This window comes from Coregonus clupeaformis, unplaced genomic scaffold, assembly GCF_020615455.1.
Source record: "Coregonus clupeaformis isolate EN_2021a unplaced genomic scaffold, ASM2061545v1 scaf1031, whole genome shotgun sequence".
Taxonomy (NCBI): Eukaryota; Metazoa; Chordata; class Actinopteri; order Salmoniformes; family Salmonidae; genus Coregonus; species Coregonus clupeaformis.
Genome location: NW_025534485.1, coordinates 154,438 through 175,000, shown reverse-complemented (window position 1 = coordinate 175,000; position 20,563 = coordinate 154,438). Strand labels below are relative to the sequence as shown.

Here is a 20,563-nt window from a genome sequence, read left to right as displayed (position 1 = left end):
CTCTCCTCCCACTTCCCCTCTCACTCTCCTCCCACTTCCTCTCACTCTCCTCCCACTTCCCCTCTCACTCTCCTCCCACCTCTCTACTTCCCCTCTCACTCTCCTCCCACTTCCCCTCTCACTCTCCTCCCACTTCCCCTCTCCACTCTCCTCCCACCTCTCTTCTTCCCCTCTCACTCTCCTCCCACTTCCCCTCTCACTCTCCTCCCACCTCTCTTCTTCCCCTCTCACTCTCCTCCCACTTCCCCTCTCACTCTCCTCCCACTTCCCCTCTCACTCTCCTCCCACCTCTCTTCTTCCCCTCTCACTCTCCTCCCACTTCCCTCTCCTCTCCCTCCCACTTCCCCTCTCACTCTCCTCCCACCTCTCTACTTCCCCTCTCACTCTCCTCCCACTTCCCCTATCACTCTCCTCCCACTTCCCCTCTCACTCTCCTCCCACCTCTCTACTTCCCCTCTCACTCTCCTCCCACCTCTCTACTTCCCCTCTCACTCTCCTCCCACCCCATCTCTCGCTCCAACCCTCCTCTCATAGGAGTCCTAAATTAAGATTTACACTACAATTACGTAAATCACGCATTGATGTCAAAACTTATCTTACATTCACAGATGTTAAGTTTTGGACTTATCAAGATCACAGAGTCCCCTCCTCTCCCCTCCTTACCGCCCTAGCCCTAACCTTACTGCAGCTGAACTGGGATCAGTATCAGTCGGTCTTATGTTTCCCAAAGCAGAGTAGGAGGAAAGGTCAAGCACTTTAGTCTATAGAGATATTAGCATGACAAATGAGCTTCAAGGGCTTTCTCCCATTAGACTGCAGACCATAAATATATGAATGACTACTTTGGTAGGATTTCAAATAGACCATATGTCAATGATTCTTTCAGCGTGCTTCCTGAGTTGCAATTAGCACCCCTCTTAAAAACACAAAACATCCCACATTTTGCTTTACAGCTCAGCCAACCTAGCCTGGTCCCAGATCTGTGCTGTCTTTCCAACTGCTATGGTCAATGTCATGCCAAAACCCCATTGTTCAATGACCATAGGAGTTGGCAAGACAACACAAACAGATCCAGGACCAGCCTACAGCCAACCACTTCAAATACTAGTCTACAGGTCCAGTGTCAGGCAATTTGTTGTAACTAACAATGCTGTAAAACAATAAACTCCTTAGCGTCATGGCTCACCCCTCTCACCTCCTCGATCTTCCTCTGCATGTCTCTCAGCTGGCTCTCCCACTCCTTCCTCTCAGAGTTGAATCTCTCCAGAAGTTCAGACTTCTCCCGGACCCAGCCCTTCTCGCTGAGCTCCAGCCGGCAGCGTACGTCCATGGCGGCCGTGTGGGTGTCAACCAGCAGCCTCCTCTGCTGCTCTCTTTCCCCCTGCTGTAGAGGACTCTCCCTGGGCTCTGGACTCTGAGTTCTCAGCCCCACCTCCACGCCAGGACCTCCTCTAGCCTCCAACTGGACAGGGACAGAGAGATGGAGGGGAGGGAGAGAGGGAGAGGGGGGAGTAAAGAGAGAGGCAGGCAGGGAGAGAGGGCAGGCAAGAGAATACAAAGAAAATGTTAGAGGTGGGAGAGAATGTCAGGGAGTGTCAGGAAGAGGGATAGAGGGAGAGGAGGACCAGAGGGAGGAGAGGAGAGAACCCAGAGGGGGGAGAGGAGAGAAGGACCAGAGAGAGGAGAGGAGAGAAGGACCAGAGAGAGGAGAGAAGGACCAGAGAGAGGAGAGGAGAGAAGGACCAGAGGTAGGAGAGGAGAGAAGGACCAGAGGGAGGAGAGGAGAGAAGGACCAGAGAGAGGAGAGGAGATAAGGACCAGAGAGAGGAGAGAAGGACCAGAGGGAGGAGAGGAGAGGAGGACCAGAGGGAGGAGAGGAGAGAAGGACCAGAGAGAGGAGAGGAGAGAAGGACCAGAGAGAGGAGAGAAGGACCAGAGGGAGGAGAGGAGAGGAGGACCAGAGGTAGGAGAGGAGAGAAGGACCAGAGAGAGGAGAGGAGAGAAGGACCAGAGAGAGGAGAGGAGAGAACCCAGAGAGAGGAGAGGAGAGGAGAGAAGGACGAGAGAGGAAAGGAGAGAAGGACCAGAGAGGGGAGAGGAGAGAAGGACCAGAGAGAGGAGAGGAGAGAAGGACCAGAGAGAGGAGAGAAGGACCAGAGTGAGGAGAGGAGAGAAGGACCAGAGGGAGGAGAGGAGAGAAGGACCAGAGGGAGGAGAGGAGAGAAGGACCAGAGAGAGGAGAGGAGAGAACCCAGAGAGAGGAGAGGAGAGGAGAGAAGGACGAGAGAGGAAAGGAGAGAAGGACCAGAGAGGGGAGAGGAGAGAAGGACCAGAGGGAGGAGAGAAGGACCAGAGAGAGGAGAGGAGAGAAACCAGAGGGAGGAGAGGAGAGAAGGACCAGAGAGAGGAGAGAAGAACCAGAGAGAGGAGAGGAGAGAAGGACCAGCGAGAGGAGAGGAGAGGAGGACCAGAGAGAGGAGAGGAGAGAAGGACCAGAGAGAGGAGAGAAGAACCAGAGAGAGGAGAGGAGAGAAGGACCAGCGAGAGGAGAGGAGAGAACCCGGAGGAGAGGAGAGGAGAGGAGAGGAGAGGAGAGGGAGAATTCAGAGAACGGTTGGAGGGGATTGAAAGATCATAACATCCTGTGGCATAACTCAAAGGAGTTTATTGTCAACCTTTCCTCCCTCTCTCCCCCCTCTCTCCCCCCTCTCTCTCTCATCATTTGAGAGGATATCACAGCTGCCTCCTTTCCTGTCTGTGGTCCTAACTTTCTGTCTCTCTCTGGACCTATCTACAGAGTAGTTGTTGAAAAGGTGAGTTAAATGGCCATAAATCGAGACGACTGCCTTTTCAGACACAAACATCTGCTGTATGGCCAATGCAGGAGCGCTGGTGTTTTGATACTAACAGATAAAGGGATGTTTAGTTCTGTTGACTGTGAGTGGTTTGGGTTAAGAGGGAATCAGTCCTCTCTTTCTCTGTGTGGTCAATATACCCCTTAGAGAACCTATGCTGGCTGAGGAGCTGGAATGAGACCAGGACAACGCCTCTCTGTGTAGTAAGTAGACATAGACTGCATCCCAAATAGCATCCTATTCCCTATATAGTCAACTACTTTTGACCAGGGCCCGTGGCTAAGGGCCATGAAGTTATGCAGTACTGGTGGTCCCGTGGCTAAGGGCCATGAAGTTATGGAGTATGAAGAGAACACTGTGTTTCTCCCTGTCTGTCTAGTCCCTCTGTCTGTGTCCCAAATGGCACCCTATTCCCGATATAGTGCATTACTTTTGACCAGGGGCAATAGTGCACTATATAGAGAATAGTGTGCCATTTGAACACCCTGTGTAATTGCAGTGGCAGGATGACTGGAGCTGTCCACAGTCTATTCCTAACCAAACATGAACATAAATACACTGAGAGAGTGCTACTTCTATAACAAGGAGGGTAAAGAAAGCCCTGAAACAGATTGAGATGGAGGCTGATGCTCTTCTTGGCAGTGAGATATGTATATTCCAGGAGGACCTGTATCAACAAAAGTTGACTAGAGTCTTACAGTTTTCCACAGAGGCAGGCTGGCAGACAGACAGTAAAACACAGAGGCAGTCTGGCAGACAGACAGTAAAACACAGAGGCAGGCTGGCAGACAGACGGTAAAACACGGAGGCAGGCTGGCAGACAGACGGTAAAATACGGAGGCAGGCTGGCAGACAGACAGTAAAACACAGAGGCAGGCTGGCAGACAGACAGTAAAACACGGAGGCAGGCTGGCAGACAGACAGACAGTAAAACACGGAGGCAGGCTGGCAGACAGACAGTAAAACACGGAGGCAGGCTGGCAGACAGACAGTAAAACACAGAGGCAGGCTGGCAGACAGACAATAAACACACCGTAGCAACCATCTCCTGCTACTGTAGGACTGGACAGTGTGTCTGTCTGTCTGTCTGTCTGTCTGTCTGTCTGTCTGTCTGTCTGTCTGTCTGTCTGTCTGTCTGTCTGTCTGTCTGTCTGTCTGTCTGTCTGTCTGTCTGTCTGTCTGTCTGTCTGTCTGTCTGTCTGTCTGTCTGTCTGTCTGTCTGTCTGTCTGTCTGTCTGTCTGTCCGTCCGTCCGTCCGTCCGTCCGTCCGTCCGTCCGTCCGTCCGTCCGTCCGTCCGTCCGTCCGTCCGTCCGTCCGTCCCTGGCCGTCCGTCCGTCCGTCCGTCCGTCGGTCCGTCGTCCGTCGCCCGTCCGTCAGCGATCCGTCCGTCCGTCCGTCCGTCCTGTCCGTCCGTCCGTCCGTCCGTTCGTCCGTCCGTCTCGTCCGTCCGTCCGTCCCGTCCGTCCGTCGTCCGTCCGTCCGTCCGTCCGTCCGTCCGTCCGTCCGTCCGTCCCTGCTCCGTCCTCCGTCCGTCGAGCCTCCGTCCGTCCGTCCGTCCGTCGTCGTCCCGTCCGTCCCGTCCGTCGGGTCCGTCCGTCCGTCCGTCCGTCCGTCCTCCGTCCGTCGCCCGTCCGTCCGTCCGTCCGTCCGTCGTCCGTCGTCCTCGCGTCCGTCCGCTCCGTCGCCTGCGTCCGTCCGTCCGTCCGTCCGTCCCGTCTCGTCCGTCCGTCCGTCCGTCCGTCCGTCTCCGTCCGTCCCGTCCGTCCGCCTCGCCGTCCGTCCGTCCGTCGGTCCGTCCATCCGTCCGTCCGTCCGTCCGTCCCGTCCTGCCTCCGTCCGTCCGTCCGTCCGTCTCATCCGTCCGTCCGTCCGTCTGTCTGTGTGCGTGCGCGTGCGCGTGCGCGTGCGTGTGTGCGTGCGTGTGTGTGTAAAGGTGACAGTGTCACCGTGGCCTCCCTCTATTAATAGGTGACTCAACCAACCAGCCAATGCTCTACAGCTTTACAATGTCACATACATTCCACAGGGAGGGGTGGGGCTGGAAGGTCGAGTGAGATGTCTCTGCTTGAGAAAAACCTAAAGTATGTGGAGAAATATGCCTGCAGATATGCTTGAAATATGCCAGGAATATATCTGAAATATGCCTGCAAATATCCGGCTCGGCCCCAGGATGCTTGGTGGTAAACCCTGGTAGCCTGGCACCATATTCCCTACGTAGCGCACTACTTTTGACCAGAGCCCATAGGGAATAGGGTGACATTTGGGACGCACCCACAGACTGTGTATAAACTCAACTGTGGCAGCAGGATGTGGCTGAGTGGAGAAAACAGCGTTTTACAATGGAGCTAACCCCTCCCTGCACATCACCAGGGTATGCCAAACCAACATTCCTGATGTGGTATTGGCAAATCATCAATACAGAACACTGTTATGTGGACTCACACAGAACCATCAGAACTCTGGGGGAACAACAAGTGAATTCTAGAAGCTGGAACACTTCTACCCTTGGACAGAGTTCCTCTTCATAAATAGTTAGTCAACAGAGTGTACTGTAATGTTTATATTCTTAGTGCTAGACCAACATGGAATCCTGACAGAATGAGTTAGTAGGTGATACAGCACAGGGGCATACAGTACATGCTTCACACACACACACACACACACGATCACTATCACACGCTGGCACGCACGCACACGCACACACGCACGCACACGCACACGCACACACACGCTGCGTGTACACACACATTCAGTTTGTATGCTTCAGTCATGCTTTATTTCCAGACCTATCGAAGTCAGATGTTGTGTTACTTTGTTTAAATGAAAGGTCTGTTTATTATGAGTCCATATCTATCCCCTGTTTACATGAAAGCTTAGAGAAAAGCTGTGTACTTTCCCAGACTGGGGGTTTTCCACACTCTGTCTGTCCATTGTCTTGCATGTCTTTAGGCCTATGTCTGTCCCTCTGTCTGTCTGTCCCTCTGTCTGTCTGTCCCTCTGTCTGTCTGTCCCTCTGTCTGTCTGTCCCTCTGTCTGTCTGTCCCTCTGTCTGTCTGTCCCTCTGTCTGTCTGTCTGTCCGTCTGTCTGTCCCTCTGTCTGTCCCTCTGTCTGTCTGTCCCTCTGTCTGTCTGTCCCTCTGTCTGTCTGTCCCTCTGTCTGTCTGTCCCTCTGTCTGTCTGTCCCTCTGTCTGTCTGTCCCTCTGTCTGTCTGTCCCTCTGTCTGTCTGTCCGTCTGTCTCTCTTCAGACCTAAATCCCCTCATCCAATTGATTGGTCACACGTTCACAGATCCCATTTACAGATCACAGTCTGTGTATCCACTGAGTCTCACTGCCACCATGTGATGCCAGCATGACTCTTCTAGCCACATTACAGGCCTCTGAAAGATGGCTGACTGTGTCCTACAGTTCTGACAGTGAGAGATATAGAGGGAGATGGCTGACTGTGTCCTACAGTACTGACACAGGGAGATATAGAGGGAGATGGCTGACTGTGTCCTACAGTACTGACACAGGGAGATGGCTGACTGTGTCCTACAGTACTGACACAGAGAGATATAGAGGGAGATGGCTGACTGTGTCCTACAGTACTGACACAGAGAGATATAGAGGGAGATGGCTGACTGTGTCCTACAGTACTGACACAGAGAGATATAGAGGGAGATGGCTGACTGTGTCCTACAATACTGACACAGAGATATATAGAGGGAGATGGCTGACTGTGTCCTACAGTACTGACACAGAGAGATATAGAGGGAGATGGCTGACTGTGTCCTACAGTACTGACACAGAGAGATATAGAGGGAGATGGCTGACTGTGTCCTACAGTACTGACACAGAGAGATATAGAGGGAGATGGCTGACTGTGTCCTACAGTACTGACACAGAGAGATATAGAGGGAGATGGCTGACTGTGTCCTACAGTACTGACACAGAGAGATATAGAGGGAGATGGCTGACTGTGTCCTACAGTACTGACACAGAGAGATATAGAGGGAGATGGCTGACTGTGTCCTATAGCACTGACACAGAGAGATATAGAGGGAGATGGCTGACTGTGTCCTACAGTACTGACACAGAGAGATATAGAGGGAGATGGCTCACTGTGTCCTACAGTACTGACACAGGGAGATGGCTGACTGTGTCCTACAGTACTGACACAGAGAGATATAGATGGAGATGGCTGACTGTGTCCTACAGTACTGACACAGAGAGATATAGAGGGAGATGGCTCACTGTGTCCTACAGTACTGACACAGGGAGATGGCTGACTGTGTCCTACAGTACTGACACAGAGAGATATAGAGGGAGATGGCTCACTGTGTCCTACAGTACTGACACAGGGAGATGGCTGACTGTGTCCTACAGTACTGACACAGAGAGATATAGAGGGAGATGGCTGACTGTGTCCTACAGTACTGACACAGAGAGATATAGAGGGAGATGGCTGACTGTGTCCTACAGTACTGACACAGGGAGATATAGAGGGAGATGGCTGACTGTGTCCTACAGTACTGACACAGAGAGATATAGAGGGAGATGGCTGACTGTGTCCTACAGTACTGACACAGAGAGATATAGAGGGAGATGGCTGACTGTGTCCTACAGTACTGACACAGGGAGATATAGAGGGAGATGGCTGACTGTGTCCTACAGTACTGACACAGAGAGATATAGAGGGAGATGGCTGACTGTGTCCTACAGTACTGACACAGGGAGATGGCTGACTGTGTCCTACAGTACTGACACAGGGAGATATAGAGGGAGATGGCTGACTGTGTCCTACAGTACTGACACAGAGAGATATAGAGGGAGATGGCTGACTGTGTCCTACAGTACTGACATAGAGATATAGAGGGAGATGTGCAGCTGTAGTGTGTGTGTGTGTGTGTGTGTGTGTGTGTGTGTGTGTGTGTGTGTGTGTGTGTGTGTGTGTGTGTGTGTGTGTGTGTGTGTGTGTGTGTGTGTGTGTGTGTGTGTGTGTGTGTGTGTGTGTGTCTGTGTGTGTGTGTGTGTGTGTGTGTGTGTGTGTGTGTGTGTGTGTGTGTCTGTACATACTTTGAAATGCCTTATTATAAAACATGGTGCTGCTATGTCGCTATGCCATGCTCAGCCTGCACCTGTATGAAAAGGTATTTCTCCTTTCAAGAGGTCTTCAGGCCTTCACCTGTTGTTCTCAGGTGCTCTGAAACACTCCCTCTGTTTTTTAAATTTTATTTATTTCACCTTTATTTAACCAGGTAAGCCAGTTGAGAACAAGTTCTCATTTACAACTGCGACCTGGCCAAGATAAAGCAAAGCAGTGCGATAAAAACAACAACACAGAGTTACATATGGGGTAAAACAAAACATAAAGTCAAAAATACAACAGAAAATAGAAAATATATATACAGTGTGTGCAAATGTAGCAAGTTATGGAGGTAAGGCAATAAATAGGCCATAGTGCAAAATAATTACAATTAGTATTAACACTGGAATGATAGATGTGCAAGAGATGATGTGCAAATATAGATACTGGGGTGCAAATTAGCAAAATAAATAACAATATGGGGATGAGGTAGTTGGGTGGGCTAATTTCAGATGGGCTGTGTACAGGTGCAGTGATCGGTAAGGTGCTCTGACAACTGATGCTTAAAGTTAGTGAGGGAGATAAGAGTCTCCAGCTTCAGAGATTTTTGCAGTTCGTTCCAGTCATTGGCAGCAGAGAACTGGAAGGAATGGCAGCCAAAGGAGGTGTTGGCTTTGGGGATGACCAGTGAGATATACCTGCTGGAGCGCATACTACGGGTGGGTGTTGCTATGGTGACCAATGAGCTAAGATAAGGTGGGGATTTGCCTAGCAGTGATTTATAGATGGCCTGGAGCCAGTGGGTTTGGCGACGAATATGTAGTGAGGGCCAGCCAACAAGAGCGTACAGGTCACAGTGGTGGGTAGTATATGGGGCTTTGGTGACAAAACGGATGGCACTGTGATAGACTACATCCAATTTGCTGAGTAGAGTGTTGGAGGCTATTTTGTAAATGACATCGCCGAAGTCAAGGATCGGTAGGATAGTCAGTTTTACGAGGGCATGTTTGGCAGCATGAGTGAAGGAGGCTTTGTTGCGAAATAGGAAGCCGATTCTAGATTTAACTTTGGATTGGAGATTCTTTATGTGAGTCTGGAAGTTGAGTTTACAGTCTAACCAGACACCTAGATATTTGTAGTTGTCCACATACTCTAGGTCAGACCCATCGAGAGTAGTGATTCTAGTCGGGTGGGCGGGTGCCAGCAGCGTTCGATTGAAGAGCATGCATTTAGTTTTACTAGTGTTTAAGAGCAGTTGGAGGCTACGGAAGGAGTGTTGTATGGCATTGAAGCTAGTTTTGAGGTTTGTTAACACAGTGTCCAATGAAGGGCCGGCTGTAGCACGAAGCGAGCTAACTAGCCGTTTTTCGAACAGAGTCAGAGTCAACACAGTAGCCATTGTGTGCCGGGTGTAGCACGAAGCTAGCTAGCTAGCCGTTCTTCAAACAAAGTCAACACAGTGGTCATTGCTAGCTACCCAACACGACCAGCTAACTGTAATGTAGTAGCTAAATACAATATACTTGTCCTAGCTAGCCAACGTTTAATCATTGCTGCGTCATGAAAGGAACTTGACACAGACACGAATGATCTGTTTAGTGTGTTAACACACTATTGGTGTGTCTTGGCAGTGTCTTCGGCCGTGCCGGCTGTAGCACCGGCGAGCTAACTAGCCGTTTTTCGAACAGAGTCAGAGTCAACACAGTAGCCATTGTGTGCCGGGTGTAGCACGAAGCTAGCTAGCTAGCCGTTCTTCAAACAAAGTCAACACAGTGGCCATTGCTAGCTACCCAACACGACCAGCTAACTGTACTGTAGTAGCTAAATACAATATACTTGTCCTAGCTAGCCAACGTTTAATCATTGCTGCGTCATGAAAGGAACTTGACACAGACACGAATGATCTGTTTAGTGTGTTATCACACTATTGGTGGTTTGTTGTGACCAAGTGTTGGTGCTAAACTGTGTGTTACTGGATGCTAGCATGCTAGTTAGCTAGTTAACACACTATTGGTGGTTTGTTGTGACCAAGTGTTGGTGCTAAACTGTGTGTTATTGTTATTGGATGCTAGCATGCTAGTTAGCTATGGTGTCATAGTTAGCTAGCTGAATAAAGTGGGTTGAGTCTATTCCTTTAAACATTGAACCGCTGTGGTTCACAACAATTCTGATTTCTAAAGGTGGAAGTTGGGAGAGTTTTTGTTCGGGTGGTTCAGTGAAACAATTTTAGTTTCTGAGGTAGAAGTTTTTTTTTTTTTTTTCCCTGCTCTCTCCTCTCCCAGATGCTTAGCTCATTTCATTCCGATCTCCTCTGCATTTTTGTAGCCATTTGCTACAGCCTGTCAACTATGCCTCTGCCTATCCCTGTTCTCTCCTCTCTGCACAGGCTACACAAACGCACCACACCGCGTGGCTGCTGCCTCTCTAACCTGGTGGTCCCTGCACGCACCCCACACCTGGAGTTCCAGGTCGCAGGCAGCCTCTGGAACTGCCGTTCTGCTGCCAACAAAGCTGACTTCATCCCAGCCTATGCCAACCTCCAGTCCCTCGACTTCCTGGCGCTGACGGAAACATGGATCACCACTGAAAACACTGCTACTCCTACTGCTCTCTCCTCGTCTGACCATGTGTTCTCGCATACCCCGAGAGCATCTGGTCAGAGGGGTGGTGGTACAGGAATCCTCATCTCTCCCAAGTGGACATTCTCAATTTTTCCCCTAACCCATCTGTCTATCTCCTCATTTGAATTCCATGCTGTCACAGTCACTAGCCCATTTAAGCTTAATATCCTTGTCATCTATCGCCCTCCAGGTTCCCTTGGAGAGTTCATCAATGAGCTTGACGCCTTGATAAGTTCCTTTCCTGAGGATGGCTCACCCCTCACAGTTTTGGGGGATTTCAACCTCCCTATGTCCACATTTGACTCATTTCTCTCTGCCTCCTTCTTTCCACTCCTCTCCTCTTTTGACCTCACCCTCTCACCGTCCCCCCTACTCACAAGGCAGGCAATACGCTTGACCTCATCTTCACTAGATGCTGCTCCTCTACTAATCTCACTGCAACTCCCTCCATGTCTCCGACCACTACTTTGTTTCCTTTTCTCTCTCGCTCTCCCCCCACACTACTCACTCTGCCCCTACACAGATGGTATTGCGCCGCCGCAACCTTCGCTCTCTCTCTCCCACTACTCTCTCCTCTTCCATCCTATCATCTCTTCCCTCTGCTCAATCCTTCTCCCTCCAATCTCCTGATTCTGCCTCCTCAACCCTCCTCTCCTCCCTTTCTGCATCCTTTGACTCTCTGTGTCCCCTATCCTCCCGGCCGGCTCGGTCCTCCCCTCCAGCTCCGTGGCTTGATGACTCATTGCGAGCTCACAGAACTGAGCTCCGGGCAGCGGAGCGGAAATGGAAGAAAACTAAACTCCCTGCCGACCTGGCATCTTTTCACTCCCTCCTCTCTACATTTTCTTCATCTGTTTCTGCTGCTAAGGCCACCTTCTACCACTCTAAATTCCAAGCATCTGCCTCTAACCCTAGGAAGCTCTTTGCCACATTTTCCTCCCTCCTGAATCCTCCCCCCTCCTCTCTCTCTGTGGATGACTTCGTCCAACCACTTTGAAAAAGAAGGTTGACGACATCCGATCCTCGTTTGTTAAGTCTAATGACACTGCTGGTCCTGCTCACACTGCCCTACCCTATGCTTTGACTTCTTTCTCCCCTCTCTCTCCAGATAAAATCCTGCGACTTGTGACTGCAGGCCGCCCAACAACCTGCCCGCTTGACCCCATCCCCCTCCTCCCTTCTCCAGACCATCTCCGGTGACCTTCTCCCCTACCTCACCTCGCTGATCAACTCATCCTTGACCGCTGGCCATGTCCCTTCCGTCTTCAAGAGAGCGAGAGTTGCTCCCCTTCTCAAAAAACCAACACTCGACCCCACTGATGTCAACAACTACAGACCAGTATCCCTTCTTTCTTTTCTTTCCAAAACTATTGAGCGTGCCGTCTTTAGCCAACTCTCTTGCTATCTCTCTCAGAATGACCTTCTTGATCCAAACCAATCAGGTTTCAGGACTGGTCATTCAACTGAGACTGCTCTTCTCTGTGTCACGGAGACTCTCCGCACTGCTAAAGCTAACTCTCTCTCCTCTGCTCTTGTCCTTCTAGACCTGTCTGCTGCCTTTGATACTGTGAACCATCAGATCCTCCTCTCCACCCTCTCCGAGCTGGGCATCTCCGCGCGGCTCACTCCTGATTGCGTCCTACCTGACCGGTCGCTCCTACCAAGTGGCGTGGCGAGAAGCTGTCTCCGCACCACGTGCTCTCACCACTGGTGTCCCCCAGGGCTCAGTTCTAGGCCCTCTCCTTTTCTCCCTATACACCAAGTCACTTGGCTCTGTCATATCCTCACACGGCCTCTCCTATCATTGCTACGCTGACGATACACAACTAATCTTCTCCTTTCCCCCTTCTGATAACCAGGTGGCGAATCGCATCTCTGCATGTCTGGCAGACATATCAGTATGGATGACGGATCACCACCTCAAGCTGAACCCTGGCAAGACGGAGCTGCTCTTCCTCCCGGGGAAGGACTGCCCGTTCCATGATCTCGCCATCACGGTTGACAACTCCGTTGTGTCCTCCTCCCAGAGTGCGAAGAGCCTTGGCGTGACCCTGGACAACACCCTGTCGTTCTCCGCTAACATCAAGGCGGTGACCCGCTCCTGCAGGTTCCTGCTCTACAACATTTCGGAGAGTACGACCCTGCCTTACACAGGAAGCGGCACAGGTCCTAATCCAGGCACTTGTCATCTCCCGTCTGGATTACTGCAACTCGCTGTTGGCTGGCCTCCCTGCATGTGCCATTAAACCCCTACAACTCATCCAGAATGCCGCAGCCCGTCTGGTGTTCAACCTTCCCAAGTTCTCTCACGTCACCCCCCTCCTCCGCACACTCCACTGGCTTCCAGTTGAAGCTCGCATCCGTTACAAGACCATGGTGCTTGCCTTTGGAGCAGCGAGGGAACGGCACCTCTGTACCTTCGGGCTCTGATCAGTCCCTACACCCAAACGAGGGCATTGCGTTCATCCACCTCTGGCCTGCTGGCTCCCCTTCCTCTGCGGAAGCATAGTTCCCGCTCAGCCCAGTCAAAACTGTTCGCTGCTCTGGCACCCCAATGGTGGAACAAGCTCCCTCACGACGCCAGGACAGCGGAGTCACTCACCACCTTCCGGAGACATTTGAAACCCCACCTCTTTAAGGAATACCTGGGATAGGATAAAGCAATCCTTCTACCCCCCCCACACACAGCGGAGTCGCTCACCACCTTCCGGAGACATTTGAAACCCCACCTCTTTAAGGAATACCTGGGATAGGATAAAGTAATCCTTCTACCCCCCAACACACACCCCACAGCGGAGTCACTCACCACCTTCCGGAGACATTTGAAACCCCCACCTCTTTAAGGAATACCTGGGATAGGATAAAGTAATCCTTCTACCCCCCAAAAAAAAATGTAAAGTGGTTATCCCACTGGCTATAGGGTGAATGCATCAATTTGTGAGTCGCTCTGGACTAGAGCGTCTGCTAAATGACGTAAATGTGCCCTTGAGCAAGGCACTTAACCCTAATTGCTCCTGTAAGTCGCTCTGGATAAGAGCGTCTGCTAAATGACTAAAATGTAAATGTAAATGTAAGGGCCAGATGTATACAAAATGGTGTCGTCTGCGTAGAGGTGGATCTGAGAATCACCAGCAGCAAGAGCGACATCATTGATATACACAGAGAAAAGAGTCGGCCCAAGAATTGAAACCTTTGGCACCCCCATAGAGACTGCCATAGGTCCAGACAACAGCCCCTCCGATTTGACACATTGAACTCTATCTGAGAAGTAGTTGATGAACCAGGCGAGGCAGTCATTTGAGAAACCAAGGCTATTTAGTCTGCCAATAAGAATGCGGTGGTTGACAGAGTCGAAAGCCTTGGCTAGATCGATGAAGACGGCTGCACAGTACTGTCTATTATAATAATAATAATAATAATAAATAATAATAATAATAATAATATGCCATTTAGCAGACGCTTTTATCCAAAGCGACTTACAGTCATGCGTGCATACATTTTTGTGTATGGGTGGTCCCGGGGATCGAACCCACTACCTTGGCGTTACAAGCGCCGTGCTCTACCAGCTGAGCTACAGAGGACCACGATCGTGGTTATAATATCGTTTAGGACCTTGAGCGTGACTGAGGTGCACCCATGACCAGCTCGGAAACCGGATTGCATAGCGGAGAAGGTACGGTGGGATTCGAAATGGTCGGTGATCGGTTTGTTAACTTGGCTTTCAAAAACTTTCGAAAGGCAGGGCAGGATGGATATAGGTCTGTAACAGTTTGGATCTAGAGTGTCACCCCCTTTGAAGAGGGGGATGACCGTGGCAGCTTTCCAATCTCTGGGGATCTCAGACGTTACGAAAGAGAGGTTGAACAGGCTAGTAATAGGGGTTGCAACAATTTCGGCGGCCAATTTTAGAAAGAAAGGGTCCAGATTGTCTAGCCCAGATGATTTGTAGGAGTCCAGATTTTGCAGCTCTTTCAGAACATCAGCTGTCTTAATTTGTGTGAAGGAGAAGCGGGGGGGGGGCATGGGCAAGTTGCAGCGGAGGGTGCAGAGCTGGTGACCGGGGTAGTGGTAGCCAGGTGGAAAGCATGGCCAGCCGTAGCAAAATGCTTGTTGAAATTCTCGATTATTGTAGATTTATCGGTGGTGATAGTGTTTCCTAGCCTCAGTGCAGTGGGCAGCTGGGAGGAGGTGCTCTTATTCTCCATGGACTTTACAGTGTCCCAAAACTTTTTGGAGTTAGTGCTACAGGATGCAAATTTCTGTTTGAAAAAGCTAGCCTTTTGCTTTCCTAACCGCTTGTGTATATTGGTTCCTAATTTCCCTGAAAAGTTGCATATTGCGGGGGCTATTCGATGCTAATGCAGTACGCCACAGGATGTTTTTGTGCTGGTCAAGGGCAGTCAAGTCTGAGGAGAACCAGGGGCTATATCTGTTCTTAGTTCTGAATTGTTTGAATGGGGCATGCTTATTTAAGATTGAGAGGAAAGCACTTTTAAAGAACATCCAGGCATCCTCTACTGACGGAATGAGATCGATATCCATCCAGGATACCTGGGCCAGGTCAATTAGGAAGGCCTGCTCGCTAAAGTGTTTTAGGTAGCGTTTGACAGTGATGAGGGGTGGTCGTTTGACCGCGGACCCATTACCGACGCAGGCAATAAGGCAGTGATCGCTGAGATCCTGGTTGAAGACAGCGGAGGTGTATTTAGAGGGTAAGTTAGTCAGGATGATATCTATGAGGGTGCCCATGTTTACGGATTTAGGGTTGTACCTGGTAGGTTCCTTGATAATTTGTGTGAGATTGAGGGCATCTAGTTGGTGCTACAGCACTGGCTAGCAGGAAGCACGGCTGTTGTTTGCGTGTGCTAGCGGGCTGGGGCTAGCAGATGGATCTTCGAGGTCGTCGCAACGGGAAGCCTGTTGAAACCACAGACGATTACGTCGGCAGACCAGTCGTGATGGATCGGCGGGGCTCCGTGTCGACTCTAGGAGGTCCCGTCCAGTTGACAGAGAGGTAGATATCCAAGAGATGGGCCTGACTCGAGGCTAGCTCAAGGCTGATTAGCCAACAACAACATCCATTTGGTTGCAGCTAGCTAGTTGCGATGATCCGGAGTTAAAGGTCCAGTGATTCAGTGATTCCGGCAGAAAAACCGATATGTTCTGGGTCGATAACGCGCTGTGCAGACAGTGCAGACTGGCCGATAATAGTCCAGGCTAGAGCTGGCTGGTAGGTAGTGCAGGCCACGGACAATGGTGAAAAACCGCTAACGGTGGCTAATAGCAAGTAGCTAGTTAGCTGGCTACTCCCGTCCGGTAGAAAGAGAGGTAGATAGCCGGGATATGGGCCTGGCTCAAGGCTAGCTCAAGGCTAACTGGTGCTTGCTTTGGGGGCAGTGGTGATTAGCCAACAGCAACATCCATTCGGTTGCAGCTAGCTAGTTGCGATCCTGTGTTAATGTCCAGTGATTCAATTATTCCGGCAGAAAATCCGATGTTCTGGATGAAAACAGCTAACGGTGGCTAATAGCAAGTAGCTAGTTAGCTGGCTAGCTAGTTTCAACTGGAGATTCTAGATAAAAAGGTAAGTCAATAATAGAATCCGTTCCACATTGAGTGAGGCGGGTTGCAGGAAAGTATATTTAGTAGAAGGATGATAAGTGTGATAGGGAAATATGTACGAAAAATACAAAAAAAATACAAAAAAACAGGCTATTTACACGGACACACACATAGTACACGACCGCACTGCTGCGCCATCTTGGATTGGAAAGCTTTTGACGGCCAAATGTGTGTATGACTGCAGACACTAAAATCAGAGTCCCACATAACACCCTATTCCCTATGTAGTGCACTACATTTGACCAAAACCCTATGGGCCCTGGTGAAAAGCAGTGCACTACGTAGGGAATAGGGTGCCATTAGGGACACACCCTAAAGCCTCTCTCTGTCACAGTGCAAAGCTTCTGTCTAATCAGGACCAGGATTTGGCTGTGAGCCAGGAAGACTTAGCAACAAGGGTGGCACTAGCAACAACCAGGGTCTCAGACCAGCCCCCTGAGACTAAGTAATGGAATACTGTCTAATGAATAGTGATGCCATGTTTTCAAAGGACCATGCACAAAGAGAAAATACAAATACCTAATCAATATGATCGATTTGATGAAGTAGGCATTCCAATCCATTCTATTGCATTCTATTGTGTTGTATCATATTGTATAGTATAGTATAGTATAGTATTGTATCATATTGTATCGTATAGTGTAGTGTTGTATCATATTGAATAGTGTAGTATTGTATGATATTGTATAGTATAGTGTTGTATCATATTGTATAGTATAGTATAGTATTGTATCATATTGTATAGTATAGTACAGAATAGTATAGTATAGTATAGTATTGTATCATATTGTATAGTATAGTGTTGTATCATATTGTATAGTACAGTGTTGTATCATATTGTATAGTATAGTATAGTATCATATTGTATCGTATAGTATTGTATGATATTGTATAGTATAGTGATGTTTCATATTGTGTAGTATAGTGTAGTGTTGTATCATATTGTATAGTATAGTATAGTATAGTATCATATTATATAGTATAGTGTAGTATCATATTGTATAGTATAGTATAGTATCATATTGTATAGTATGGTATAGTATCATATTGTATAGTGTAGTGTTGTATCATATTGTATAGTATAGTATAGTGTTGTATCATATTGTATAGTATAGTGTGGTGTTGTATAGTATAGTGTTGTATCATATTGTATAGTATAGTGTAGTATAATATTGTATATTTTAGTGTAGTATTCCTACCTGTGCGATTCTGCATTTCAGCTCAGCTCTCTCCAGTTCCCATGCTCCCGTGTCCTTAGTGTGCTGCAGCTGTAGTTGACTCCTCTTAGACTCCTCTCTCTTCACCTCTAGCTGCACCTCCTCCACTACTGTCTTCAGATCCAACAAAATCCTTCTGTTCTCCCCACCCTGAGAATCAATACAGCAACATTCATCCTTCTGTTCTCCCCACCCTGAGAAGCAATACAGCAACAATCATCCTTCTGTTCTCCCCACCCTGAGAATCAATACAGCAGCACAGAGCAACAATCATCCTTCTGTTCTCCCCACCCTGAGAATCAATACAACAACACAGAGCAACAATCATCCTTCTGTTCTCCCCACCCTGAGAATCAATACAGCAACAATCATCCTTCTGTTCTCCCCACCCTGAGAAGCAATACAGCAACAATCATCCTTCTGTTCTCCCCACCCTGAGAATCAATACAGCAGCACAGAGCAACAATCATTCTTCTGTTCTCCCCACCCTGAGAATCAATACAACAACACAGAGCAACAATCATCCTTCTGTTCTCCCCACCCTGAGAATCAATACAGCAACAATCATCCTTCTGTTCTCCCCACCCTGAGAATCAATACAGCAACAATCATCCTTCTGTTCTCCCCACCCTGAGAAGCAATACAGCAACAATCATCCTTCTGTTCTCCCCACCCTGAGAATCAATACAGCAACACAGAGCAACAATCATCCTTCTGTTCTCCCCACCCTGAGAATCAATACAGCAACACAGAGCAACATTCATCCTTCTGTTCTCCCCACCCTGAGAATCAATACAGCAACAATCATCCTTCTGTTCTCCCCACCCTGAGAATCAATACAGCAACACAGAGCAACATTCATCCTTCTGTTCTCCCCACCCTGAGAATCAATACAGCAACAATCATCCTTCTGTTCTCCCCACCCTGAGAATCAATACAGCAACACAGAGCAACAATCATCCTTCTGTTCTCCCCACCCTGAGAATCAATACAGCAACATTCATCCTTCTGTTCTCCCCACCCTGGGAATCAATACAGCAACAATCATCCTTCTGTTCTCCCCACCCTGAGAATCAATACAGCAATACAGAGCAACAATCATCCTTCTGTTCTCCCCACCCTGGGAATCAATACAGCAACACAGAGCAACAATCATCCTTCTGTTCTCCCCACCCTGAGAATCAATACAGCAACAATCATCCTTCTGTTCTCCCCACCCTGAGAATCAATACAACAACAATCATCCTTCTGTTCTCCCCACCCTGAGAATCAATACAGCAACAATCATCCTTCTGTTCTCCCCACCCTGAGAATCAATACAACAACAATCATCCTTCTGTTCTCCCCACCCTGAGAATCAATACAGCAACAATCATCCTTCTGTTCTCCCCACCCTGAGAATCAATACAACAACAATCATCCTTCTGTTCTCCCCACCCTGAGAATCAATACAGCAACAATCATCCTTCTGTTCTCCCCACCCTGAGAATCAATACAACAACAATCATCCTTCTGTTCTCCCCACCGAGACAACAATCATCCTTCTGTTCTCCCCACCCCGAGAATCAATACAGCAACAATCATCCTTCTGTTCTCCCCACCCTGGGAATCAATACAGCAACACAGAGCAACAATCATCCTTCTGTTCTCCCCACCCCGAGAATCAATACAGCAACAATCATCCTTCTGTTCTCCCCACCCTGGGAATCAATACACCCAAGCTCCCCCACCCTGAGAATCAATACAGCAACAATCATCCTTCTGTTCTCCCCACCCTGAGAATCAATACAGCAACATTCATCCTTCTGTTCTCCCCACCCTGGGAATCTGTACCACAACACAGAGTTAGCTGTAGTTGGTGACCCACAATAAATACATTCAGAAACATTCAGAAAATCGTATCTAAAACAAAACGTAGTTCAACAAGTAGTGAACCAGATGTATAATCTAAAACACAGAATAAAATATCTCCCTGTGCTTACGCGTGCACTTATTTCAGTTAGGCCTACTTGTATCTCAGCAACTTGTCTTAAAAGTATCTCCTTCTCTCGTATCCATTCTTCCTTATCCTGTCCGTGGCGTTTCTTTAAGCCCTCAAATTTCTTTTTCAGGCGAGAGTGATGAGTCCCTGGCCCATGCGCCCGAACTCGCCCCCGAGGAAGCTCCAGTGATGATCCAACAGTTCCAGAATGAGACTGTTCGTAGAACTGAGTGACTGCGGGCGGGGAGGAGAAGGTCCTGAGCGGGCTGCGACTCTTCCCCCTGCCCCTCTCTCGTTCTCTTTCAACCCGGGAGCAGGGAACGAATTCCCAGCCCTGCGCTGGCACGTACCCGCCCCCACCTCCACTACGCAAACCTGACCCATTTCCGAACGCGCCATTCCACATGTCTCAACGTCCAGTGACAAACAAACACAAAATGATGACAGCCTTCGGTTGACGGGTGCCTTCAGTTGTCGTTGCAGCAGCGGCAGCATAATTATCCGAAGCCGGCGATTCCCCCGGTCGTGTCCGTCTCTCTCACGGCTGAACCAGCAGCAGTTCCAGCCCCTGCAGCGATGTGCGCTTTTGTCCCTTCCATGTCACCGCGCCATGCCAAGGTCAACAATCGGTCAGAGTTCTGTATTAATTATCCAAACTTCTGTAGGCTATTCATTATTCCTACATTGAAAAGTACAGTAAAATGCAATGCTGCTGAATTGCAGGGTACGGTCATCGCCTAGGCTACTGCCCCGTGCCGTGCGCTGTGTGGGTGAAGTCACGCAGTGGGCTGTTGCGTGGACAGGAAGAGTACCCAATAATACACCTAGCCCACTGATGTAAGAGCTGGGGAGTATTTTTACACCCTGTAACCATGCATATCCTTTTTCTCAATAACCCTTCTGGGTAGCGTAGGCTACTAAGTCACGGAGCTGGTAGCAGGTCGCGTGAAGAAGTATGAATTAAAATCACGTCTGTTTACTACCGGGACCATTATGTTGTGACCGCGGAATGCGGATCAAGTGGTAGACTAGGCTATGCAACGTGTTGTGACCGTGACCATAGCGATACATCTGTTTAGCGCGCTGGTTATAGCCTAATGTTTGTTTATTGGGTTCACAAGCAAAATCCTAAGCCAACTGTTGCACAGCGCGTCAATGCGCGCATATATACAGTAGCCAAGCCAAATACTGGAACAAC

At 49.2% G+C, this 20,563-nt stretch overlaps 1 protein-coding gene across 1 annotated transcript in view; it reads right to left on the bottom strand.

The window, feature by feature from the left end:
* LOC121542578 overlaps positions 1–20,140 on the bottom strand; it is a gene marked incomplete at its 3' end in the record, with an annotated part of 37,538 nt that extends 17,398 nt beyond the window's left edge. The window contains exons 1-3 of the mRNA XM_045217365.1: positions 19,394–20,140; positions 17,367–17,534; positions 1,187–1,462 (exon numbers count right to left, since the gene is read on the bottom strand). Coding sequence (XP_045073300.1) covers positions 1,187–1,462; positions 17,367–17,534; positions 19,394–19,771 — 822 coding nt within the window. The remainder of the gene's footprint in view (positions 1–1,186; positions 1,463–17,366; positions 17,535–19,393) is intronic.
* Between the last annotated feature and the right edge of the window lie 423 nt (positions 20,141–20,563).